Source organism: Lineus longissimus, chromosome 1 (assembly GCF_910592395.1).
Source record: "Lineus longissimus chromosome 1, tnLinLong1.2, whole genome shotgun sequence".
Lineage (NCBI taxonomy): Eukaryota > Metazoa > Nemertea > Pilidiophora > Heteronemertea > Lineidae > Lineus > Lineus longissimus.
This window is the reverse complement of record NC_088308.1, coordinates 18670217-18694034: the sequence shown is the minus strand read 5'-3', so window position 1 is coordinate 18694034 and position 23818 is coordinate 18670217. Positions and strand designations below refer to the sequence as shown.

General features: G+C 42.3%; 5 protein-coding genes across 6 annotated transcripts; 4 read left to right on the top strand and 1 right to left on the bottom strand.

Moving 5' to 3' along the window:
- Positions 1–10: 10 nt before the first annotated feature.
- LOC135493526 (polycystin-1-like protein 2) lies at positions 11–7525 on the top strand. Its single transcript, XM_064780948.1, has 15 exons — positions 11–142; positions 466–834; positions 933–1051; positions 1170–1400; positions 1664–1834; positions 2143–2303; positions 2429–3111; positions 3349–3488; positions 3886–4024; positions 4409–4644; positions 4881–5061; positions 5208–5410; positions 5538–5765; positions 5916–6174; positions 6286–7525. Exons 1-15 carry the CDS (start codon positions 97–99, stop codon positions 6897–6899), a joined length of 3780 nt encoding a protein of 1259 aa, XP_064637018.1. The 5' UTR covers positions 11–96; the 3' UTR covers positions 6900–7525.
- Positions 7526–7601: 76 nt separating this feature from the next.
- Positions 7602–11852, top strand: LOC135489799 (uncharacterized). 2 transcript variants are annotated; one of them, XM_064775360.1, is made up of 3 exons: positions 7602–8773; positions 9347–10471; positions 10586–11852. In XM_064775360.1, the coding sequence occupies exons 1-3, from the start codon at positions 8704–8706 to the stop codon at positions 11836–11838; spliced, it is 2448 nt and encodes an 815-aa protein (XP_064631430.1). In that variant the 5' UTR covers positions 7602–8703; the 3' UTR covers positions 11839–11852. The 2 variants fall into 2 exon arrangements, with proteins under 2 accessions (XP_064631430.1, XP_064631423.1); XM_064775353.1 differs by having other exon boundaries at positions 9347–11852.
- Positions 11853–12827: 975 nt separating this feature from the next.
- LOC135489811 (outer dynein arm-docking complex subunit 3-like) lies at positions 12828–14622 on the top strand. The gene is made up of 2 exons (XM_064775370.1): positions 12828–13528; positions 13685–14622. Exons 1-2 carry the CDS (start codon positions 12828–12830, stop codon positions 14601–14603), a joined length of 1620 nt encoding a protein of 539 aa, XP_064631440.1. The 3' UTR covers positions 14604–14622.
- A 657-nt stretch (positions 14623–15279) lies between these two features.
- Positions 15280–19349, top strand: LOC135489829 (uncharacterized). The gene is made up of 5 exons (XM_064775391.1): positions 15280–15404; positions 16254–16437; positions 16744–16894; positions 17131–17363; positions 17620–19349. The coding sequence occupies exons 1-5, from the start codon at positions 15380–15382 to the stop codon at positions 17672–17674; spliced, it is 648 nt and encodes a 215-aa protein (XP_064631461.1). The 5' UTR covers positions 15280–15379; the 3' UTR covers positions 17675–19349.
- On the bottom strand, positions 18412–23699 carry LOC135489822 (HUWE1-associated protein modifying stress responses-like). Its single transcript, XM_064775379.1, has 4 exons — positions 23361–23699; positions 22885–22968; positions 22185–22487; positions 18412–21750 (listed from the first exon to the last, which is right to left on the bottom strand). Exons 1-4 carry the CDS (start codon positions 23554–23556, stop codon positions 21548–21550), a joined length of 786 nt encoding a protein of 261 aa, XP_064631449.1. The 5' UTR covers positions 23557–23699; the 3' UTR covers positions 18412–21547.
- Between the last annotated feature and the right edge of the window lie 119 nt (positions 23700–23818).

Here is a 23818-nt window from a genome sequence, read left to right as displayed (position 1 = left end):
GTGGCAAAGAAAAATCCGTATTTCGACTCTCAAAATGCTGGCGCAAAAACTGGTGTGCTTTCGGTTGACTTCCGAAGTAGCGGGTCCGAGCTGATAATGAAAAACTTGTCGGAAGAAGACTCACCTCTTCTGGTCGTCCCAAGTAAGTGCAAGAGAAACAGTCGGACCGCGGAGAATCAAGTCTCCTAGAGAATTTACCCTACCAAATTGGAATGTGGCGGACAGATGCAGAAACTAATGGCCTTAAATTTATATGATGCAATATAAACTACATATATATTATCGTATTAGATGATAGTATCTTTAGACTTGCTCTGGTCGGTCTACCGAAACAATATATGGATGATCATCTCACTTTCCGAAATACACTTTTTAAAGGAGGAGGGGTAGTATACTTCTTACTTAAGCAATCCTTAAAACAGAACTACAGGTGGTCGTAAGAACAGGTCTTTCCTTCTATTACAGCAAACCAACAAGAACCAAACGTCAGTATGTTCGCCCTGATGACCTCCATCACAGCACCGAAGACCATCAACCACAACGTGAACCTGACCGGTCCCAACAAGACCATCAGGGTGGTGTTCAGACCGTCCAACCCCCAGGACTTCTTCAGGCTGTGCATCGTCTACGAGGATTACCCGAATGACACCAATGCCCTGTATTGCGAGGTCTTACCAAAGAGTCTCAAAGAGACTCAACTGGCGACAGAGATGAAAGACCAGAGCAAGGACGTGGACCCTTTCTTCGTCAACGAGCAAATGCGTTACACCTTCTCACCACCTGCGAATATCACCAACAGGAATGGAACGTATAGATACAGCGTAAATTTAACCAGTAAGTTGACTACCGCAACTTGACAAGTGAAAATCGCTAGAATATAACACCAGCGAAAAATGACAGGCCAACAGTTTATGTCTTGACTTATTTTTCAGCCTCTGTGTTTTCTGTGGATGACAGTGCGAGCAACCACACCTACACGATACAATCCTATATCTCAGACTGCAGATACTGGGACACAGAAACGATATCATGGTCAGTCGAAGGATGCAAGGTAAGATAAAGCTTTGAATTCCAAACTAGATTTTCTCGTACGCAGCTGATATTGTTGGACAAAAATCGAGCTTAGAAAGAAAGATTACAGTGATAATCAGTGATTCCTTTATTGACAGTTGCTAGATGAAACCACATGGAAGCACACGGTGTGCTGCTGCAACCATCTGACGTCATTCGGAGGAGACTTCGTTGTTCCACCAAACACCATCGACTTTGGCAGCGTCTTCAGTAAATTTAAATCGCTTCACGAGAACGCAGCGGTGTTCGCTACAGTGGTAACCATCTTGTGTCTCTATGTGTTGGTGCTCATTTGGGCGAGGAGGAAGGATAAAAAGGATGTAATTAAGGTAGGATTCTAAATTGACCCAAATATCTATGACTTGTGGTCCTTTGTCTCCGGAACCCCTTCGAACTACAGCCTTGTGTGCTTCCTGGCAATAGGCACTCGTTTGTTCTTTTTCTTTCTAAAACCTGCTCTTGTGGTTTACTATTATATCATACGTTATCGGCAGGTGACAGGAAGATGACCATCATATTTAATAAAAGGGGTTTCAGTGGAAACGTAGAGCACCTTCTGGGATATCAACGTATTTTTGCATTTCTTTTCTAGTGGGGCGCCCATCCCTTAGAAGACAACCTTCCCTCTGACACATACCACTACCAGTTGGCCGTTCACACAGGAGTCAGGAAGGGAGCGGGGACCAAATCAAGGGTCAGCCTCATTTTGTCCGGGGACGAGTCGGACACGGGAGTCAGGGAACTGTCGGACGGGCAACGGAAGGTACTGGTCTCCTATGCACTGCTTCCCGGCAGTGAGCGTATATTTTACCCTAATGCACAGATAAGCTGCGAAATGAGTACGTAGAGGGGGATTTGTATGGAAAAGAGGGACACGATGGTAACATGTTCATCGTTGTTGCATACACTTAAATACTTAAGGCCGTGATGGTTTAATTTCGGAACTTATCATGACTTTTGTTGGCTTTCTCGTAATAGAAGGTGTCCGCTTGTCACGCCAAGCTTACTGGAAGCTTCAAGAACAATTCTACCATTATTTTCATTTTAACATTATTTTCCAATGTCCTATAGGGTTTCTTGCGTGGTTCCGTCATGAACTTCATCCTGAGCGTGGAGAACTGCCTGGGCCCATTGACATTCCTGCGAATCTGGCACGATAACCAAGGCAAGGGCAAAACCAGGAGCTGGTATCTGAACCAGATCCAGGTAACTGACCTGCAGACTGGCGACAAGTAAGTCAAGTCATTTTACACCCGATCACACATTGTTTAACGGTTCGTATTTTTACGGCACTAGGAAATTAAAATTAACTGAGTTTAAACTTTAAAATTATCATAAAAAGTATTTACTCTTCTAGATACTTCTTCTTGAACGACCGTTGGCTTGCAGTAGAAGAAGACGACGGCATGGTTGAGCGGATCATCCCAGTAGCGGGCTTCTCGGACATGGCAAGCTTCAGCCATCTCTTCTCCAGCTCCGTCAGGAAGAAGCTGACAAACGAGCACCTCTGGTTCTCAGTGGTCTCACGGCCCACCAGGAGCAACTTCACGAGATGCCAGCGCGTCTCCTGCTGCCTTTCCTTACTGTTCCTAACCATGATCACCAACTGCATGTTCTTCAAAGGCGAGGAAAGAGTCGAGAGGACATCCTCGGTGACGCTTGGTCCATTCAGCTTCTCAATGGCTCAGCTGTATATCAGTACGGTCAGCACTTTGATCGTATTCCCGGTGAATCTGCTCATGGTGGTCATATTCCGCAAATGCAAACAAAAGAAGAACAACGTTTCGCAGAAGAATCAGTCCTTTACGACCAAGTCCAAGAGACAGCAATGGAAAGCCATTAACCCCGGGTCTGCACTATGGACGAACGCCGAAAAGGCCAAGTCTGAGAAGTTTAAAGATAGTCTGAGGAAGATTTTGTTCTGGAAAAACACGGAGGATCAGCAGTCGAAGTATTCGTCTGATTCAGAGGCTTTGACCAAAAAGAAAAAGAAGCAGCCTTTCCTGTTCCCGCCCTGGTTCCTTTACGTTGCATGGATTGGTAAGAGAATACTCTTCCTAGACACATAGCCTAAACAGGTTGACCTCTCGGTGGAGACTGGACTCTTTGAAAACAAAACCTATTCATCCACTTTCGTAAGCCATATTTACCCTTGCCATCCTACGTGTGTCCTTAAAAGAACACCTTCAGTGATTGACTCACTGCGGATGACAGAACCGATGATGCAGAATTATATTACTGTATAAAACCGTTAAAACACTTCACTGATATTTTCAGTATGCTTCCTGAGTGTAATTGGCTCGGCATTTTTCACCATCCTGTACAGCATGGAATGGGGCAAGCAAAAGTCAGAGGAATGGCTGTCAACCTTCGTGATGTCGTTCTTCCAATCGGTCATCGTCGTCCAACCAATCAAGGTAAATATCATTATGGTCAATTGTATTTCTGAAGTTACCCAGACAATAACTAGTTTGGCACGTACATGTATCTTTGTTTTTTTCGATTTATAATTGGTAAAAAGGTTGAGTAGATTCAACCCGGAAAAAAGAATTCTTATATAGTCCTTCAAGTTGAAAAAAGTACATCGATGCCGAACTTGCCGGAAAATTCGTTTTCCGTGTATAGATCCGGCTAGTATGTTTTCCGTTATTCCGATCCAATGCAATTCCCAATATTGTAAGAAACGTGGACCCAACCATCAGCATTACCATGGAGACATTTCCGAATCTGTTCAGCTCATGGTTTCGATTATGGTTCTTGACAAGCTTCTGGCGATCATGTTCTGGGCATATCTTTCCATTTTTCTTTTTGTAGGTGTTGTTACTAGCTGCTTTCATCTCGTTCATCTTGAGGAAGCCTGAGCTTGATGATGATGAACCAGGGGTAGAAGAGATGAACAATCTCCCTGGACCAGATGAAGAAGCCACGAGGAAGAGTGTGGTGGATTTAGACAGTAAGGCGCACGATCAATACGAACATAACTTCACATATCAATGACAGTATCTCACCTAAACGCTCAAAGATCACCTTCAAAAAGACATACACATGAAGCTGGTGTTTGACACTATGTTATGATGGCACCCTCGAAATGGTTGAAGAATATCAAAATGATGTTAACAGTTCTATTGATAAAGTCTCTGGTACGGTCCATTCGCTTACATCACACGTCCCACGTAACATAGGCACAGCGTTGATCCTTCAAAAAAGTCGCAACGTGCTATAAATTGATCGGCGGAGCCTCTTCTGACTCGAACCCACTCGATCGTAGATTGTAAGATTGCTGGCGAAATGAGATGTCACTTTTGGAGGTACAGGGAAGTTTATTCTTCTATTTCAGAGATCATTCTGCAGCGCCGTAATGCTGTACACAACCTCCGACCACCCGACCAGGCGTCTCTCCGAGAAGCTAGAGAACTTAGATTAAAGGAGATTGCAATGGAATCGATCATAAAAGAGATGATGGCCTACTTTGTCTTCATCATCATCATCTTCTTCCTGTCCTACCAGACTAGGAGTACTCACAGCTATAAGCTGGGCAGCACCGTGAAAAATCTCTTCATGAAAAAGTTCATAGTAAGTCTTTTCACAGTTTTGGAGATTGCAAAACTTTATACTGGTGTTTATATTTTATTCGAAAGGCAAAGGACTGGTGTGCAAGCGCACACGCCAAAACGTTCCCTTTTAATTCATTTGCAGACGAGACATGAGAATCTCTTCCAATCGTTATCTTCATCAGTTGGCTAGTGCGCGCTCATCTGGTACAATAGCGGTTACTGTTGACCGATCTTGCTGCGTTTATTTCTCTACAGCCAAAGACACATGATAGTCTCTTCCAATATCTAAACACCACATTCATCAGTGGCCTGTACGCGCCCATCTGGTACAATGGCAAGATCACTGACTGGCGGGAGAGGTTGTGTATCAATGACGGCAACTACCAGACGATCAGAGTGGGTGCAGCCAGGTTGAGGCAGATGAGAATTAAAGATGGTAAGAAATCTACGAGCAATCTTGTCGAGTTATCAGATATTATTGATTAAAATTTTCATTTTCATTTTCTTCTTTTTCCTCTCCTACTAGAATCATCGTTTGCTCATAAGAAACCTCCTCAATCTGGCACATTTTAATCTTTTAAGATACGTGCAACGTGGAAGACGAGATGGCCCCTTTCATCCACCACTGCCGAGACAGTTACAACTGGGCTGATGATGACACGAAACCCTATTACCCCGGCTGGGTCAAACCTCCAGAAGAGAACATCACCGAACTGAAGAAACAAAACTCACCTTGGGTCTACAAGAGTGGTTTAAAGTTGAAGAATGCGCCTTTTGTGGGCCAGGTAAGGCTGCATGTATCAAATTGCTTCAAGTGTTGGTCCTAGGCCAACTGCGGTTTCTTGAACCGGTTCATAACAACTTGGCCTTTGTTATTGAATTGATAATCATTTTTTGTCCATTTTGTTTCAGATCAGTGTGTATAAAGGGGGAGGCTACACCCGCAACCTTGGACGTACCACAGGACAAACACAGAAGATAATCCAGGAACTGCACGACGAGAACTGGGTGGATGCGAGGACAAGAGCTGTCTTCATTGAGTTCACCCTCTACAATGGCAATGTCAATTTGTTTGCCTCGGTCATCATGGTTGCGGAATTTATGTCTGCTGGTGGTATTCAACCTACGACAGAATACAAGGTAATAAAAATTCGCTGAAGATATGCCCTCCGAGGACAAATATACATGTAGGTCTTGGGTCGATTTGATTAGATGAAATGGTTTGTGAACGGGACGTCCACAATTTTAAAAGTCGTTAAAATAACCACTTTGTTTCCCAAATACTTTCAGATATTCCGGCTCTATAGTTACGTGGGTGGTTTCGGTATCGTAGTCCTGATCGCTGAGATCATCTTCGCCATTTTCGTTATCTATTACTTCTTCCGGGAGAGCAACCACATTAGAAAACAGAGGCTGAAGTACTTCAAAGATTTCTGGAATCTGATGGAGTTTGCTACCTTGACAGGGGCGGTCACCTGCGTTGCTATGTACATCATGAAAAAGATCCTCGGTAGTGTGGCGATGGATGCATTGAAGGAGAGTGGCTCATGTAAGTTGAAGCCATAATACTCCAAGTTATGTCTCTTCGCTGCATAATGAGAATACGACATTTATCGCGACGATAACTCATTTGATGTTAATCCATTTCGAATTATTTCAGCTGACTTCGTCAACTTCCAAGCGATCGCCCTGTGGGATGAACTCTACGGCAGCCTGCAGTCCAGCCTTGTCTTCATCGCGACCATCAAGTTCATTAAGATACTCAAATTCAACCGCCGAATCGGAATGCTTGGAAGCACCATATCACAAGCCGGGAAAGATCTGAAAGTCTTCATCATAGCTTTCTTCATCTATTTCCTCGCATTCTGCCAATTCGCCTACCTTCTCTTTGGGCGCACGCTCTCCAAGTATGACAACTTCATCGGCGCTGTCGAGGCGTTGTTTGCCTTCGCGCTTGGCGACTTTGACTTCGAGGAGCTCAAGTCCGCCAGCCCCATACTCGGCCCGATCTTCTTCTTCCTCTACGTAGGGATCGTCTACTTCGTCCTGATGGCAATCTTCCTTACCATCATCAATGACTCGTTCGCGGCGGTCAAAGAGAACACGACGCTTCAGTCGAACGATTACGAGTTGGTGAGCTTCATGGTGAAGCGCTTCAAGGGGATGTTCGGGATCACGGAGAAGGAGAAGAGGTCGGAGAGCCAGATGACATTGAAGGAGGATGAAAGTGACGAGGACGAAGATGAAGAGATTCAGAAGAAGAAGAGACATTGAAAGAGAACTTTCATGAAACGCAGGCACGCCAAGATAATTTCTATCAAGAACAAATGATATGAAGGCAACATATATTTAAACCAGCACTGTTGAGATGTAACCATTTAGGGCCTACAGATCACTCTTCACGCCAGATAATTAATTTTCAAAGAAGTATATTAAAAGGGAAAGTCGTTCTTATGATCACTTTAACCTATGCAAGTTTGATTTAAAGAGGTGAAACACTGAATTTGTCCTAAACTTTAGCACGGACCATCGGGGGAAAGCACAGAAGGACGATGATGGGTGAAGGTTCAGAATGTATTTTTAATTAATTCTCTAAGCATTTTTCCACAATCACTGTTGTGAACAACTTTTAAAGACCAATTTTATGTAGAAAAATATTCCATGTCGAACCATGGTTGCATTTGACTTTGAAACGCTGATATGCGGGTTTAGGTAGCAAAACATTACCATGGTGACGGTGTTCAAGGCAGGTTATTAATTACCAATTTGAAAGACCTTCAAAAGCCATATTCTTGTACTACATGTAATTTGATATGAATCGTACACCCCTTTCCGACTACTGAACATGAAAGAGATGACTGTGATCGAATGATGTGTATCATGTTACGACGTATTTCCGACTCGGTTCAATCACCAATAAAAATGTTATTGAAGGTTGTGTCTTCTTGTCAGTAAGCCATCCATACACAGAGGTGACTGACCAAGTCGCGTCGTATCGAGAATTTCTTTTTACCAATTGATAAGTTCGGTGAAGTAGCGGGGCCCTAATGACATCCTTTGGACTATAGGTGGCAAGTGGAAAACGGCACTTGAACACGTTCTGTCGTGGCTGCGTCTCCAGAAAGTGAAATACGAAGGCTTTTAACTGATTAATCAGTAAACGTTATCGTTCAGAGTAATTGATTTATCTGTCTGATAACCATAGTCAAAGGAAAATAAAGCCAATACTCTGTTCATTACTAACGAAATGGCTGCATCGGCCTTTATGGTTTTAAGGTATTGTTACCTGGACCGCAACAAGGAAAGGGTAACCTCAGGCTCCCCGAATCTTTCATCATGATACAGAAGGTTTTCACATCAGATAAAGGGATTAAGTCCAACAACAGTCACCCTGGCGAATCAGCAGCCCATTCCCCGAGGGAATGTTAAGGTTTGAGGTATAGGATTTCCTGGAAATGTCGTGCCTATTCCCGAAATCACCACGAAGAAATCGCTGAAATTCTGCACAAGCGCACAATATACTGCTTGTTATGATGAATGATCAAGGTAAAGTAATTTGAAGATGGACACAACCATCACTAGCAACATTGGTAAAGACTGGGGGGTAAAGACCAAGGAGAACCCATCACAAGATAATTACTGCCGAGATAGCATTACTAATCCAGAATCGGATTTTTTGATTGGAATATGGGCTCGAAGAAGTGGGTGCGGTCGAACTTGACCAGGACGTATTTGATTAGAACGACGTTGGGTTTAAATGAGGGTAACTATTCCTTTGAATGCACAGTCAGGTCAGGGATCGTTGATGATGCTCATGTTATGGAGGCATTGGGCTCAGCGGCTAAACGCCTTTTTTGAGTCACGTAATACATATTTATTTCGTGGATTTGAGGTTTAACATGACCTTATTGTGTGACCTTATGGCAGAGAACTTGCTGACCTGCCTCCGATCAACAATGGAACTTGATTAGACTTTGTGGTGAACAGAAACACGGTAACTCAGTCAGTGCTGATTTCAACACGAGAAGACCCCTGGCATCAAAGAACACTGCCCAGGAATACCGCTGGAGACTGGAAAATGTGGGCGATGTTGAAATCTTTCATTCTGATGTTCCTTCTTCTGACGGAGAATTGTAGCAATTCGAAAGGTAAGTGATAATTTACTTTATTCAGAAGTATGCTTTTACCACGGATGTATCCGACGGATGAATCCGTGCTTTTACCTTACCTTCAACTCTTCTGGTCGTGACAATCCTTCTTGCATGCCTTGGGTAACTTCTGAGTACCACAACAGCGGCAGTATCCTACGAGTCATAGGGTACCGCAGATTCCACTCCAGCAGTTTTCCGTCGCGGTTTTGCACCCTCTCAGGCTTTGTGGTCAATTCTACAATCGCCAAGCAAAACGTTTGTTCCTAAATTTAGACAACGCATGTGAGATTCGAGCTGCGCTCCGCGTTCGCTGTTCGAGTAGAATAGGTCTTTAGCGTTGCAAGAGTCCATCACTCCAGTCGATACCTTTCGCTGCTGCAAAAGAAAGGATGATGCCGATTTAAAAGATCTCAACACTAGCCTACAGTTGCCAATTCATTTGAAGTAGGCCAAGGAATATGACTGCTACCTTTCGCCAACATCATTTCTTTAGGCTGGCCTCTTTTCAATGTGTCTGAATGCTTGAGAACACCGATTTGATCTAATCCTTTGTGTTGTTTATCATTACAGGCCAAACGACTGATGGAAATTCGAACGTCGGCGCCGGAGACCCTAACAGCTATCTCGAGCCAGACATAATCGAAACTCTCAAATGCAACGCCTCCTGCACAGAAGATTCATGTCATTCATACAGCGCAGTGGAGGAAAAGCATTGTCATTGTGACGAAATATGTACCAAGTTTAAGGATTGTTGTCACGGTTTTGAAATATGCCGCAACGTGACTCAGGAAACTCCTGGTGTCCTAGAACATGTGACACGATTTCTGCCTTACATGAGGTGCGAAGATATTATTACATCGCGTGGCTATATCAAATTTCAGCTGATTTCAAAATGTCCGAAAGGTTTTCGCGATGACGAAATCGCCAAAAGGTGTCTTTTTTCTCCTCGAGGCTGGAAGGGCGTCCCCCTTACTGATGGTATTGTTTCTTTTAAGAATATCAACTGTGCCATATGTCACGAGAAATGGAAAGATGTAGAACCCTGGACGCTCAAGAGAAACTGCAACACAACTAATTGCAAATTTTACTTTTATGACGAACCGGATGAAACTTTACCAATTTTCAAATCCTACTCTATTGCAGTCCGGCCATGTTTCCTTTATCGGCCAACGCCGATACAGGAATGTTCTATGAACGAATCTGATCATTTGATGAATGCTATTCCAATAAGCTCACTGAAGAGTTGTGGGATTTATAATGTACCTTTGAAATACGGAAAGAGACTTGGGATTCAATACAAAGATGTCAATTGTTTTCTTTGCAATGGCTTAAACAACGCCACGAATGTATCATGTAGTCAACCAGTTTTTAAAGCAAAACTCTCAGCAGGGCATGGTTCAGGAACATCCTTGAAGGTCCTCTTGGATACTTCACAGCTCACTGCAACAGTCTGTACCGAGTGGGATCTGTTCGACGTCGACTTGGGCGAGTGTCAACCAGTCGTCTGCAGCGAAGGATATATTTTCAACAATGGAGACTGCCGGAAGTTAGTCTATCTGACATTGAACTTCTCAAACGATTCCCAGTTGCCAACAGAAACAACAGCTTTAGAGAGACAATTAATGCAAAGCATTGGTATTGGTAGCAGTGAAAATAGTCCATTAGGGTCAAAGGAGAGCACATTTCTCGATACAGGTAATGAAACACAATTCTTGGTCGAGTTCTTCTCTCGTAAATCGCTGTTATTCGGTCCTTCTGATTTGGATTTTCTTGTTTTTAACCTCAACACTTTTTTCTTTTGTGGAAAAGACGCTGGAGTCGTCGCGTATGAGGCTCGTTCAAATCCAGCATTGGCCTTCATGGAGTGTACTGAGAAGCACCACGTTGCCCTTGGTTCTCGCGAGAGACGGAATAGGGGTATTCTGGCCAATATTTCCAAGGAACCTTTTTGGAAAATATCCGGTGATGATGCTACGCTGAATCTGACATCATTCCTGTGTGCAAATGCCTCAAGTCTATCATGCCCGAAAGTTCTTTACCCAAAGGAGAGTTACGAGTGGAAAGATGACACCCCTATCATTGGGCAATCGTTCTACCTTCAACCGAATCAGTTTGAAATCGTCGAAGACTACGTCTTCATCTGTCGCGACGCACTCATTGAGAAGTGGTCTCTATTTCAAGGGTTTATGACTGATGATCGTATCCAAGGCATTGCAACTCTGATTGGTAGTTCTCTTTCTTTAGCAGGCCTGGCGTATACTTTTCTAACATACACCCTTCTGTCACCACTGAGGACCCTCCCAGGCAAAATGTTAATGCATCTTTGCGTAGCGCTGTTTTTGGCGCAACTGCTCTTCCTGACGGGTCTCAATAGGACAACTGACCAGGGAGTCTGCAAGGCAATTGCTATGGTCGAGCATTATCTATGGCTGGCATCGTTTCTCTGGATGAACGCCATTTCTTGGAATACTATGAAGACCTTTAGCTCCAATGGTTTGAAGAACCACAGTAAGAAGAGAAAGTCACTTCTCTTTGGCATCCTTTACAGCTGGGGCACTCCTTGTCTAATCGTCATGGCTTGCGCTGTCATCGAATTCACCACCTTAGGTGGGTTTCGAGTCGGGTACGGCAATACTGATGTATGTTGGATCTCTAACCCTTATGCTCTCTTGTTTGCTTTCGCCCTACCAGTAGGCCTCGTAATCCTTGGGAACACTTTCATGTTTTCTTACACCGTCTACAACATATTTCGAGTAACGCAGGTTGCGAAGTTATCTAAAGCGGAGAAAGAGAACCACCAACGTATCTGGCTGTACGTCAAGTTATCATCGGTGATGGGTCTGACCTGGATGTTTGGGTTTCTTGCCTCTTTTGTTGGTTCACCAGCCTTGTGGTACGTTTTCATTGTGTTTAACACCACGCAGGGTGTGTTGATTGGGGCAGGATTCTCTATGAACAAGCGTATAATAAGAATGTACTCCAGTGAGTACAGCGTCACGTCCTCTTTCAAATCTGATGATAGTGCCAAATCAAATTGTATGACTATTTCGTCGGTGTCGTAGGTCGAGTCACTAGATTGCAACACTATGCACAACGCTTGATCAAAGCCATTGATAAAAGCTTCAAACAACCGAACATTTCCGAGCAGAAAGGCAAAAAGAGGTTACCCTTGACTCTGACCTTGTGCATTCCGATGATCCCTGACTGATACTGTAACATTATCGCATGGTCATATAACTTTGTAGTCATAGTTAAAAATAAAGTAACCATCCGGTAACCTTGTTGAGCCTTTGTTGATTTGAATTTCATCTTCGCTGCTGTAGACGAACAAAGACACTCATTACCTCGTAACTGTCACATTTTTGTCACACGATGCATCAGTCGCGGTGCGATGACGTCATTATCATTGATGACGTCATTATGATGGCGTCATGACGCTGACGCCAACTTGGTTACCGTAACTTGGTGTTTGACGTAACATTTTCACCAAGTTTGTCAATGACGTATACCGTCTTTCCGTTGGCAAATTGCAAGGAAGAATTCGTCGAAAAGAACCTCATGTGCGTCAAAAAGTGTAAGTTCGAATGATTATTACAAAAGTTTATGTTCTGGTTGATGTTTTGCAGCGAAGTTGTAAGCCTATAGACCCGCTTGGAAGCACGCCGTCGCCTTTGGTATTTTGTCTTGGTCTACAGTATTTGGAGCCACTTACTTCTCTTTTCTAGGTTTTTGCTGAGGACGGGGCAATGGAATACGACTTTATCCTCTCGTTTGCAAAGTGGCCAGTTGGCCGGAGCTTGCGACGTTTGAGAGACGCACCTTCTTCTTCAATGAATCCGCTGAGCATTCAAGAAGAAAAGAAGCAGCTTTCCGTCAGCCTGCGCTCAGTCATAAAGAAGCTGTTGGGGAAACTATGTTGAGATGTTGTGACTATGCGGATTGTCTACTGACCGCTTAATGGCCATCATAACCATCAATAACCGTCATCTCATTTCGTTGTTCTATTTGCTAATTCACAACTTCAATTTCAGGGCAATATAGAATCTAAGAAATGCAAAACAAGAGTACATTGGTAGAGGAAAGGCTTGGCAGGACCATGCAGGACAAGCTTGAGGAAATGAAAGGCAAACTCCACCTTGAGGAATGTGAGAGAAAGGTCCTCTACGCCTGGACGGAGCAAGAACGCCATGTCAACGAAGGCACCATCATACAGCTTCGACATGAAGTAAAGAAAAAACGCGTAGACTTGGCGGAAAGCATCAACGCGGAAGCGATTGTCATCAAGAATGCTTTCGTTAACAAACGTGTGGAGCAACTCTCGATGAAGCGTCTCTCTGCAAAAAAAGCTGTTGCTGAAATGGACCAGAAGGCCTGCGAAAGGGCAAAGATCTTGAACGACCTTCGCCACTGTCGGAGAACCCGGGAACAGAAGCTCAAAGATATGCGTTCGCAGCTGACGAAAGAGAGGAAGATTCTTGAGAAACCCATCGAACACTTGTCGTTAGCGCAACGCCTGAGGGGGCTGGAGAACTCATTGGACAAGGCCCGTATGAAGGTCGAGACGGCTAACAATATTGGGGACCAGTATAAGCAGGTAATCAAGAAGCTGAAGGAGGAGAGCATGTATTTCCCGGCCCGGTTGGATACCATGGAAGCCGCGGTGATCGAGGTGCATCAGGAGCTGGCGAACCTGAAGAGAATGAACAAGGAAGCTGAGCGGAATAGGGACCTCGGGAGAACAGAGTTATCAAGGTAAGTTAGAGTGACCCAGTAAGAGTGCTCCTGATATACAGGGTGCGGTTGATTGGACAACCTCCAACAAATCGTAGCTTATGTACGGCTTGCCAATTAATTGCTAGAATCTTTTTTTAAATTAACGGAGGTTAAAACTGTGTACTTTCACTTCAGGATCGAAAAAGATGTCCATAGCGCCAAGAGAAAACGAGATTCTACATTGACAAATGTGAAGAAAGATGTCGAAAGACGTCGACAGGAGCTGGGGAAACCGGCCGAAAAGAAAACCACCAAGTCTCAACCGCATCTTGAAGATGGGCAAGCAGAGAGGAAGGCTATTCTTCATGCAAAGCTCAAGTCCGAAAACCAGCTCCAATTGCTGAAGTACGATTCTTTGTTTTCAGAGATTAAGCACCGAACTGGCCTGACCAGGCTTGCGGATTTCGTGGAGAGGTTTCATAATCAGAATGACGTCCAACATCGTCTGCTCCTCCAGTCGGCAAGATGTCAACACCTCACAACCAAACTTCGCCGCGAGAAGGAAGATATGCAAAAGGCACTCGTAGAACTCAGATACAGTTTACATAAGCGTTTGTCCCAAGGTCAAGACAGGTTAGGAGCCATAGCAGACGATTGCGAATCCAGAAAAGAGACTAGAGATAAAACGCAAGAGACCATGAAAGAACAGGGAAAGCTTTTGATCGGGATGACAACAGGTTTGAAGACCATTTTTGAGAAACTCGTCGACATCAAACTCCCTCCGCCGACGCACGATCGTCTGACTGGGGACGTAGAAATGGACACCGGGCTCATCTGTGAGAAGTTTGATCGTCTGCTTGCATCCCTAGGTGACAACAACGCCAAGAAGATCAACGATTTCCCTGATCTTCATGAAATTCTTGAGCAGCAGCTCGGCGATGAGAACATCCGGGTTCAGTTTAAGACGAGCACGACATCTGTTCATTCCCAGTTTGAGTACGAGCATAACGATTCAGAGGAAGTCCCGACCAGAGATGACATCAAGTTGAAAGCACAGCTTCTCATGGAATCGAAGATGAAACCAAAGAAAAGGAAGAAAAAGCTGGCCCAATAGCTTGAATAATCAGATGAGACAAATGAGTTTTCACAAAATCAAGATAATTTCATAACATAGACGCCGCGTGGTAGGGATTAATAAAATCAACTCAAATCTGCCCAAGTTTGTCTTCATTGTCGTTTGAATACATTTTTGCGCCACTTCTTTGTCATATTTTTGTTTGGTGTACTTGGACTGCGAGGGCTGGAGTGTTCATCGGCATCACATACGCTGCAATTTCTGTTATTAGTGCGTGTGTTTCATTGTAATCATTTCCATTCATCCTAAATTGTTGTATGCAGTGACTACGGAATATGTAACTTTTTGTTCGCCTACTGCTCTCTTCTCCGAAATGCTCCCGTTTTCCACGTCTCATCCAGTTGTTGTCCACCAAGACGGGAAATTTTGTCAGAAGAGAGCATCGCATTGATAGGCGGACAAACATCCATCAGCGCCATCACATCCGTGCCGTTATACATTCCGAAATAGTAGTAGGATGAGATGAGGACAAAGTCACAATCAGAAGACAGGGACTCATGCCAAGGTTCTAAAGGGACTTAGGGGCGCTTACAATGTTCGCCTCTGGTTTCCCCGGGTTGGTTATCAAGCGACAGTAACAATTCAAAGCGTTTCGATGGACAGGAGAGATGGCAGCACACGCCAAACATTTCATAAGTCGGTTTTGTAGAGAGGTTTGTAAGAAGGAGCCTTTTGTCGTGAATGAAGCAAAAAGCAAAACATGTGAGGAAATCTGAAAATTCAGACTTTTAAACTTTACGGGTGCCTATGGGTATATGAACACAGTGCTATCTGAGCTTGGTGAGTACAATTTAGAATGTTCTTCAAATAAGCCTATATACTTCGCCGTTGAACTTGTGTCTTGATATCATTGACCCAGGATATTTTTCGTGTATTGGCGTTGTTGGCTTTAATGGCCTACTTACCGTGTGTTTACAAAGTTCTCCTTTCTTATTCCTAAACTTTTAATGGTACAAGGTTGTGCCTGTTGAGTCGGGTCGTTCATATAAATACATTGTAGCATTTGTAGGGCCTAGTTCGTACACAAAAAAAATATTTACATGGTTGTGATCTTGGGAAGTTGTGATCAAATGATGATAATTTTTGGCCGGTTCAGTAAACCTCGCCTGTTGCTCGAAAGGACTGCAGTCTCAAGGACTTAATTTCTGTCAACTCAGCTTATCAAGTAACTCAAAAAAACCAATGGAAAGACTTGAAAGTGGAATTTGTTAGAGAGGATGAAGACAAAAGGGTGGGACTTCGGAGTATCCGAGTGGCAAGACTTGACAAACGTGCTTGTCAAGATAGAGTGATTGGTATGGCGGGCTGACAGCAGATAGTGCGCGTTTGAGAAAAATTGGTGTAATTAAATTTTTATCCAACATTAAAAACCAGTTCGGTCAGTCTGGGCATGTCCAGGTTTTGCTCCGAAAAAGCCATCGTGACGCCCGGTGAGACCTCTTCTTCACCGACTTTTTGTAACATCATCGAATTCCAGGGTCAGTCGTATAAATGATCCACTCCTCGGACACCTTAAATAAGGTCGGTCATAGGTGCCGAGTGAAAGGCCAGGGAATGATGTAGCTTACAACACATTTTCGGAAGCCAGCAATATTTGTCTGCAATTGAAAGGTGTCCATGTTACTTCAGGTTGTCATCGTGGAGAAAGAGGAATTATGATGTCTTCTAGATCGACCATTCTTGGCACTAGACCCATCATTGGAGGAGATGTTGGTCGCTGTTCAGCCCAGATCATGGTCTTGGGTGGTTTGATGGCATTGCCTGGTGGGATTATTACTGGCATTGGGTACGCTGGTGGCGAGGCAGACAGCGAGTAGGTGTTTCACAAATTATGATACGTCTTGTTGATCTTGTTGTGACAAAATTGTAATATAAAAAATATCTGTATATCTTTGAAATCTATGCTGAGGGAGGACATATAGACATTTTCGTTAAAACAGATCTGCTAAGAACGTGGCAGATTCTTGAGAGGTGATGGTCTTCGCAAGCATTTTCTGACTTGGTACGAATTTTGTTAGATTGTCTTCAAACCATCTTTTAAAAAGGAATTACAAGTCCAAACACAACCTAAGCCAAGTAGATATGATACCTCTTGATGAAGTTTTTTCTCATTTTCCAGACAGTTTTACATGCTTGGACCAATTCTGCTGGCACTTGGAACTTTCCTTGTCATCTTAGGAATTACCTTCAAGGTGCTAGTTATGAGGGGTTTGATTAAGCCTGGAGCAAACAATGCACCCGGAAATGTACTCGAATTACCTCCCGATCAGGTAGGTATATCAGTAGTATTTGAGCCTTTACATTTACATCACCATCATCAAGGATACAATGGCAATAGTGCTAGGAACTGTTTTCCTTTCCACATTAATTACTTATTAGATTAAACTGATCTCCATGTGCAAGTTCATCATTTTAGTAAGTTAACTCACTTTCTTCAGGTCCACTTATCGACGTAAAAAGGTACGAACTTCTAAAAACCTGAAACTTGTATCTTTCTTGATTTCAGCTGAGATATCCATGGACAATGTCTCAGCCAGCAAGCATGCCTAATTTCCCACCTGCATACTGTGTCGAGATGCAGAGCACAGACATTTCACAAGAAGAGGGCCCACCCATGTACACACCATCTGGAGAAAATCAGAGTACTGACATCTCACAAGTCGGTCCACCCATGTACACGCCTTCACCAGAGATGGATGCCACGACTGAATCTTCTGCATATGTCAATGAAGCTTTTAGGTAAGATTTCAAGGCTAACCAGAGGTTCTTGCCACTGGCCCCAGGCATTGGCCAGGAAGGATTCCATCAAAAGTGACTTGTGTCCCTCATTAAGTCAGGGTCTAGCCTTTCCTTGCATAGAACAAGGTACAAGGAATCTCAGTTTTATGTCTCTTTTGAAGATTTCGCCAATAAATTAAACAACTTTGACAGAGGACTGCGCCCTGCCCAGAATATGAAATTCAGGTCTTCTGACCCAATACACTTTCTCCTTCAGTGACATACCAGTGGAGCCTCCACCCTCATATGAAGAGTCGGAGACAGTGCATTGATTTATGGTGGAAGAGCAATAAAGGTTTTACCTGCATGACACACGGAATTATCAAGACTTTTGTTTTATAAAAGTTTAATTATATCTGTATCTGCTGTATGATTTCAGTTCATGTTGGGTATGCATTAACTTGCGTACCATTACTCGTATGGTACTCCAAAATGTGTTCAGATATTTTAGATTTTAGTTTTTTGTACAAGTAGATTTCATTACAGAACAAACCAATTGTAAATAAAAGAAAAATTCAGCACGGTCCCAAATCAAAAATTCTGTTTCTGTGATATTGTATTTGTATGGTAGACTTGTAAAATAGCAGCTAAAGCGATAGCTTTGCCTGTGGCTTATTACAAGCATAGATTAAGACATTCATGTCATACTATACATACAAGGAAACTCTTGGGACTAATTAGAGAGGTTTCACCGTCCAGTCCACTTTTTCATGCATGTAACACATCATAAATGATTATTTGTGAAAACTCTCCACTAATATTGCAATTTTGTACTTATCATCAGACATTTTGATACAAAATCTTATAACAGTATATTTTTACAATCATTTGTTAATTGTTCTTGTTTTCACAACAAAGGGAGTTGGTTATATGTAGAGCACATTTAGGAAGGAGTAGCAACTAAGCAGCTAAAGTTCAAAAGTGACCAAAGAAAAGTGTGACTGTCCTGGTTTTGCCATGCTGCGACTCGGGAGGAATCTGTCAAAAGAGAAGAAATTGCAACGACCTGTTTACTTCATTAAGAATTTGTTTATTTCACCAATTGAGGCTACATTATCATCAAATACTGTACATGGATATATAGAGAATATCAGCGGGAGCACTGAATGATGCCCCCCCCCCCCATATATTCACCCGCCGAGTTATCACACGTACAGCCAAAATGCACCATTCTCCTACACTGTCTGTAACTCAAGCCCTTGGCAAGCCAGCACTTCTTGTCGACGCAACTTGCAATAAAATTAAGAAGATATGTCGTCTTTGAGAAAAACTGTCAATCAATTGGTTTGATGTTGATTACAAGTTGCAAATCACCAATTCTAGTCGCCGACACCTGGGATGACCACTGCAAAAAAAACATTTTTGTTGCACGAGATCATGACCGTAGGTCGCAATGACAAAACTCACTTGTTTGCGTGGCGCTTCAATAATTTGTCTGCAGGCACTAAAAATTTGCCCCTGGGCCTCGGACTCTTGGCATCCCACTGTAACCACATAGCCCAATTTGCTGCTGGTTGGGCACTAATGAGTTCTACATGTATAATTGACAGAATGTTTCTGCACATGCCTCTACACATGCAAGCAGAGCGAAAAATCAGGGAGGCTACGGCAAAACTCCACTTCTCTGCTTCCATGAAGTACATGTACATGTACAAGTATACAATACGAAGGATTGAATTTGAATATTTTATCCTTATGTATGCAAAACTGATCTATGTACAGGCCAGAAGGACAGGTTTGTGCATACATGACCACCTCAAAGATCACACTGAATTCATTGTCATACAACAGACATCACAATCATCTCCACAAGAAAGCAAAAAGGACTACAAATTCATAATGACAGTATTTTTCTTTAAGGAAACAAGGAAAATCTAGTTTTTGAAAGGGGATCCAAATGTAGCAATGTTTATTTTTTAAGCTAAAAATGAAACTGTCTTTAATGAATTTTTCTTTTCCATTTATTCAAGTTTTTCCTGAACTTAACACAGCAATACAATGTATGTTTTCACCCGACTTTCCAGCACAGCCAGCCCCAAGTTGACTAGACTAGGTTGAAGAGCACTTATCAATTACTAGTAAAACACAATGTAATGTTGAAACTTGAAGACAGCCAGGGATTCTTTCTAGCTGTCTTACTTAGAATTACGATTATTTTCACAGGTTTTTCTGCAGACTTTCAAAAAAATACCGAAAAAGGAACTTGTTCAAGGTTTTATGAACACAGATGAATAAATATCCCCTAAATAATAAAGATCATCTCGAACCCAATGCGTTTTATTATTCGATTTTGGCAGCAATTGCAAATTTGGTCTACTGCTAACTGAAAATGAGCAAGTCGCTAACTTTTAGTATTGCCAGCTTTCCCTTGCTTGCAGTTATCAAACTTTACTTGCTCATATCTTTTAGAGGTAGAGAGATGGTTAACAAAAGCAGTGAAATTAAACAGTGAGCCCCATGCCATAAATAAAGATGGTTACTGCCAAGCCAGCACGAGGTGCAGATGGCACAAGACATACATGTATGTGATCCACTAGTGTACGCAAACAGTTGGTAGAATAATGTATGAGAACATTTTCCGATGCATCCCAGAACTGCCCTACATACAGGAACTCTGTAACTGCAAGGTAAACTGGGGGATGGCTAGTCCTTGGCATAGTTGTTCTCTGTATTTATTACATGGAAGGGCTAGATCCCAAATCAAGTTCCCTTACACGACTGCCGACATTCGGTACTTTTTTTCTTCTAATGTTGACTGGAATTCTACATATGAACAAAATCTCTGACTGAAGGTACTTAACCTACAGCATTTAATAACATGGTATGCCCCCCCCCCCCAACTCTCCTTGGACATTCCCGAGTGTACAACTAAACAAGTAAATAATAAAAGATAGCACACGTCATTACAGATAGGACAAGACGAAAGAGTGTTATGTACAACATCATCTTTGTACAGTTAACCCTTCTTAAAACCCTAATTCATAGTGTGGCGATTGTCCATCCAAGCGACAGAATGCCATAAATTTTATAATTCCAGAGTCACCATTTTAACTACAGGTACTCTATTTCACAAGTACACACACCCGTTTGGCTGGTTTGAGTAATCAAAATGAAAGACAATACTAACTAAAGGAATCATAACAGTATTGGCCAAACTCAACTCAATGAACAACCTGCTGAAGCATTCTTATTCTGCTCTCGTTGAAAGTATGGCATTCAAATTGACCTTCACTCTGCAATGTCAGGAACTCATTTTCTGGAACTGACCATACTTTAACCCCATGAATTACTGTGACCAGTGGAGGGTGCTGCCTATTACAGATAAAATTTAGGACTTGGTCAGGCACCCTTTAACCGGCTTAATTATATCAAAACAGTGAATCTCCAGAACAGCCAGTGATTTCCCCAGTTAACCAGAAGTTTAATCATGCCAACCTGACCCATTTGAAACCTAGACAGGTTAACATCCCAACACCATTAAAATCAAGGGTATTTGAAATACAGCTGTTTACATGTACACTATGATGATGTATGACATACCTGTACATGTACATTTGTGATTCAACAAACTTACAGCCGTTTGCAAATCTACAATGTAGTTAATTTTATTTATTTTTCTTATAATGGTGATCTGTAAATACATGAATGGTCACACATATTGATTATATGTATTTTAGCCATTACCTAGTACTGTTACAAATGTACATGAAATAAGACTGTTATCACAGAACATATCTTTTGCACTAACGATGAACTGCTCACTACAGGTCACAAAAAAAATAAAATGCACTTGTGGAACAAAAAATGTAAGCCTTGAAGAATCATGGACGTATTTTGAAGACCTTTTTTGCCCGACGTCATTCTGCTGTATTTCATGTCACATCAAGAATTGAAAAAAATACGAAGGAAAGTATCATGTGTTACGTGTTGCTGTGAGCAGAGTTTTAAAAAAAAGGGCCGTGTCATTCCTTATAATGATACAATGTAAGTGGCCCATCGACTTTAATATGGTACACGTTGTTACAAAACATATATTTCTTGCAAGTTCAGGCGTAACATTTTATACAATGTCCTTGAATGTGTAAAAAGCCTTAACACTGATTTAAATCCAGACACAGAAAGCAAGATCTCGTGGAAGAGTTCCATCAAAACAGTCGACTTCTCTTCCTCGTTGGCGAGTCCATTATCACATCAGTGGGAGACGACGGTCTTTTGCGTTCACAATTACGTGAGAATTCATTCATTATAAAACAGTCCAAGTCGCTGTCTCGTTCATTACGTACTAAGTCTTGTACATTGCCATGACTGCCTGTTCTAACACTAATATTTGACATGGCTCCATTCAGACCTGAATGAAAACAAAGAGATAACAAATTACTTAGGACTCATATTAATTAATACAGCAACAGCTTCACGATCATCAAGGTAAATGTACACAAAAAAGTCCCAGGCTCTCATAGACAAGGTTGAAATGGGTTGTCAATTCATGCCATTTGGGCCCAATTTCTCACTTATGCTACAATGGCTATGTCATTTTCCGCACCATTTTTCTGGTGCAAATAGAAAATAGAGTTACCAACCATTTGTAAATTGGCTTTGATACAAAAAACTTTGGATGAGATAAGAACAATCGAAAGGCTTCAAGGGTCACTGAACATTCAATTGATTTCTCCCACATCATTATTTTAAACTTCTGTAACATTTTGCAATATTTTGCTCACAACAAAAAATGAGAAGTTTGACCTTGTTTTGGCACTAGTGAGCAAATTTGATGAAACGTACCTTGTAAAGCTAACGCCTCTCTGAACGGTTGTAGATCTGGTTCTTCTCCTTGCTCTACATGTAGATGTCCCGAAGGTGGGCGCATGGGAGATGACCTGTCAAGATTAGTCCTAGAAGGTGGTTTCGATAATGTAGCACTTGGCCTGTGGCGAGGCGGATTTTTACCACAAAGATAGGCAATTAGATCCTCCCTTCTGATATGACGTCTACGTTTTTTAGCCCATTGGAGTAAGTCTTTAGTTCTCCTCTGGTGTCCACACTGAATTCCAATCTCAAAAGCTCTCCTCATGCAGTCTGTGCTATCTGTAATGACACACAAAATATTTCAGGTTTTTATTTTTGACCTAACCTGCACAACTTCCTCTTTCCTTCTCGACACTACGTATACATGTACACAAGATATTTAATACTGTATCACTAGTAAGTATTAGGTCAAATGGTTGCATTTTGGCAACTGAGTTTAGTGAGCACAGAAGACTGGAGTGGTAATTTTTTTCAGTGAACATTAATCTTAGAAATTCATGAATTGCACCCTGTTTTTGTAAAGAAATGTATTCTCACCAAACCATGGCACTGCCTCATTACTTTTTGCTCTTCGTACTGAAATCTTACAATAGATTGGGGAAGCAAAATATCTTTGTTTGTCAAACAGACGCATTTACACTGCCTGCCACTACCAGTCTATTTCCAGCGGGCTTACCTCTATATAAATGGGTCACACTGCCTGCGGCATTTTGGAATGGGACCCACAATGAAATGCCCTCATCAAACTGGTTGTGGCGATCTGAAATGGACAAGAAACTTTTTTTAAGGCATTCAATTCAACTCCCAAATCTGCATACTTACACATACTCATACTGCACTCACTAGTTGGTTACCTGGTTACCTGGTTACTGGTATTGCCTATTGGTAAGTAAAAGTTAGCAATAACAAAGTTGGCGAGAATATCAGTGGGTTTCAAACATAACATTACGGGTCAGACAATGATGAATTCAGTAGGCCAAACTGGGAACCCTTGCAGGCTTGCTTGGTGGCTCACTCTCACTGGCTCAGTGACAGTGGCTGGTCACGACGATCGACGACCCGGCCCGAGTACTGCCGAAAAGAAAGGGTTTTGGAAGGGCTGAAAGAGTTTCAAATGGCATTGAAGAAAACTATGCATGCCACTCAAGCTACCTTTGTACAGCTGAGCAACAGAACTAGCTGAATTCTGAAATAGAAGCCACAGTTTTTGTGAAGATTCTTCTCGATCCAGCTGGGCTCTGTCCTCCATGTTGGGTTGATTCTCGAACTCAGAAACGCACTGATCCTCCCAACTTTTCAGCCAACTATCGGCCAACCGGTCTTGTTCACGCTCCCTTTCTTCAGACATTTTATATGCTGAAATACTATATTTGGGAGAGGGAGGCTTTAATTTTCAAGTGACCACTGATTTTGGGAGAAAAAGGAAGTTTTATCGAACAGAAAAATTATGGTAAGCGATCTACACTGTCGCCATCAATTTTATTGAATTGAAATGCGCATGCGCCATTGTTGACATCACGGAGATTACCGGAGATTAACGAACACAATATTATTGGTAAATTTATTTTCAGAAAAAAGAAAAATATAAATATCTAGTCAAGTTTTGTTTT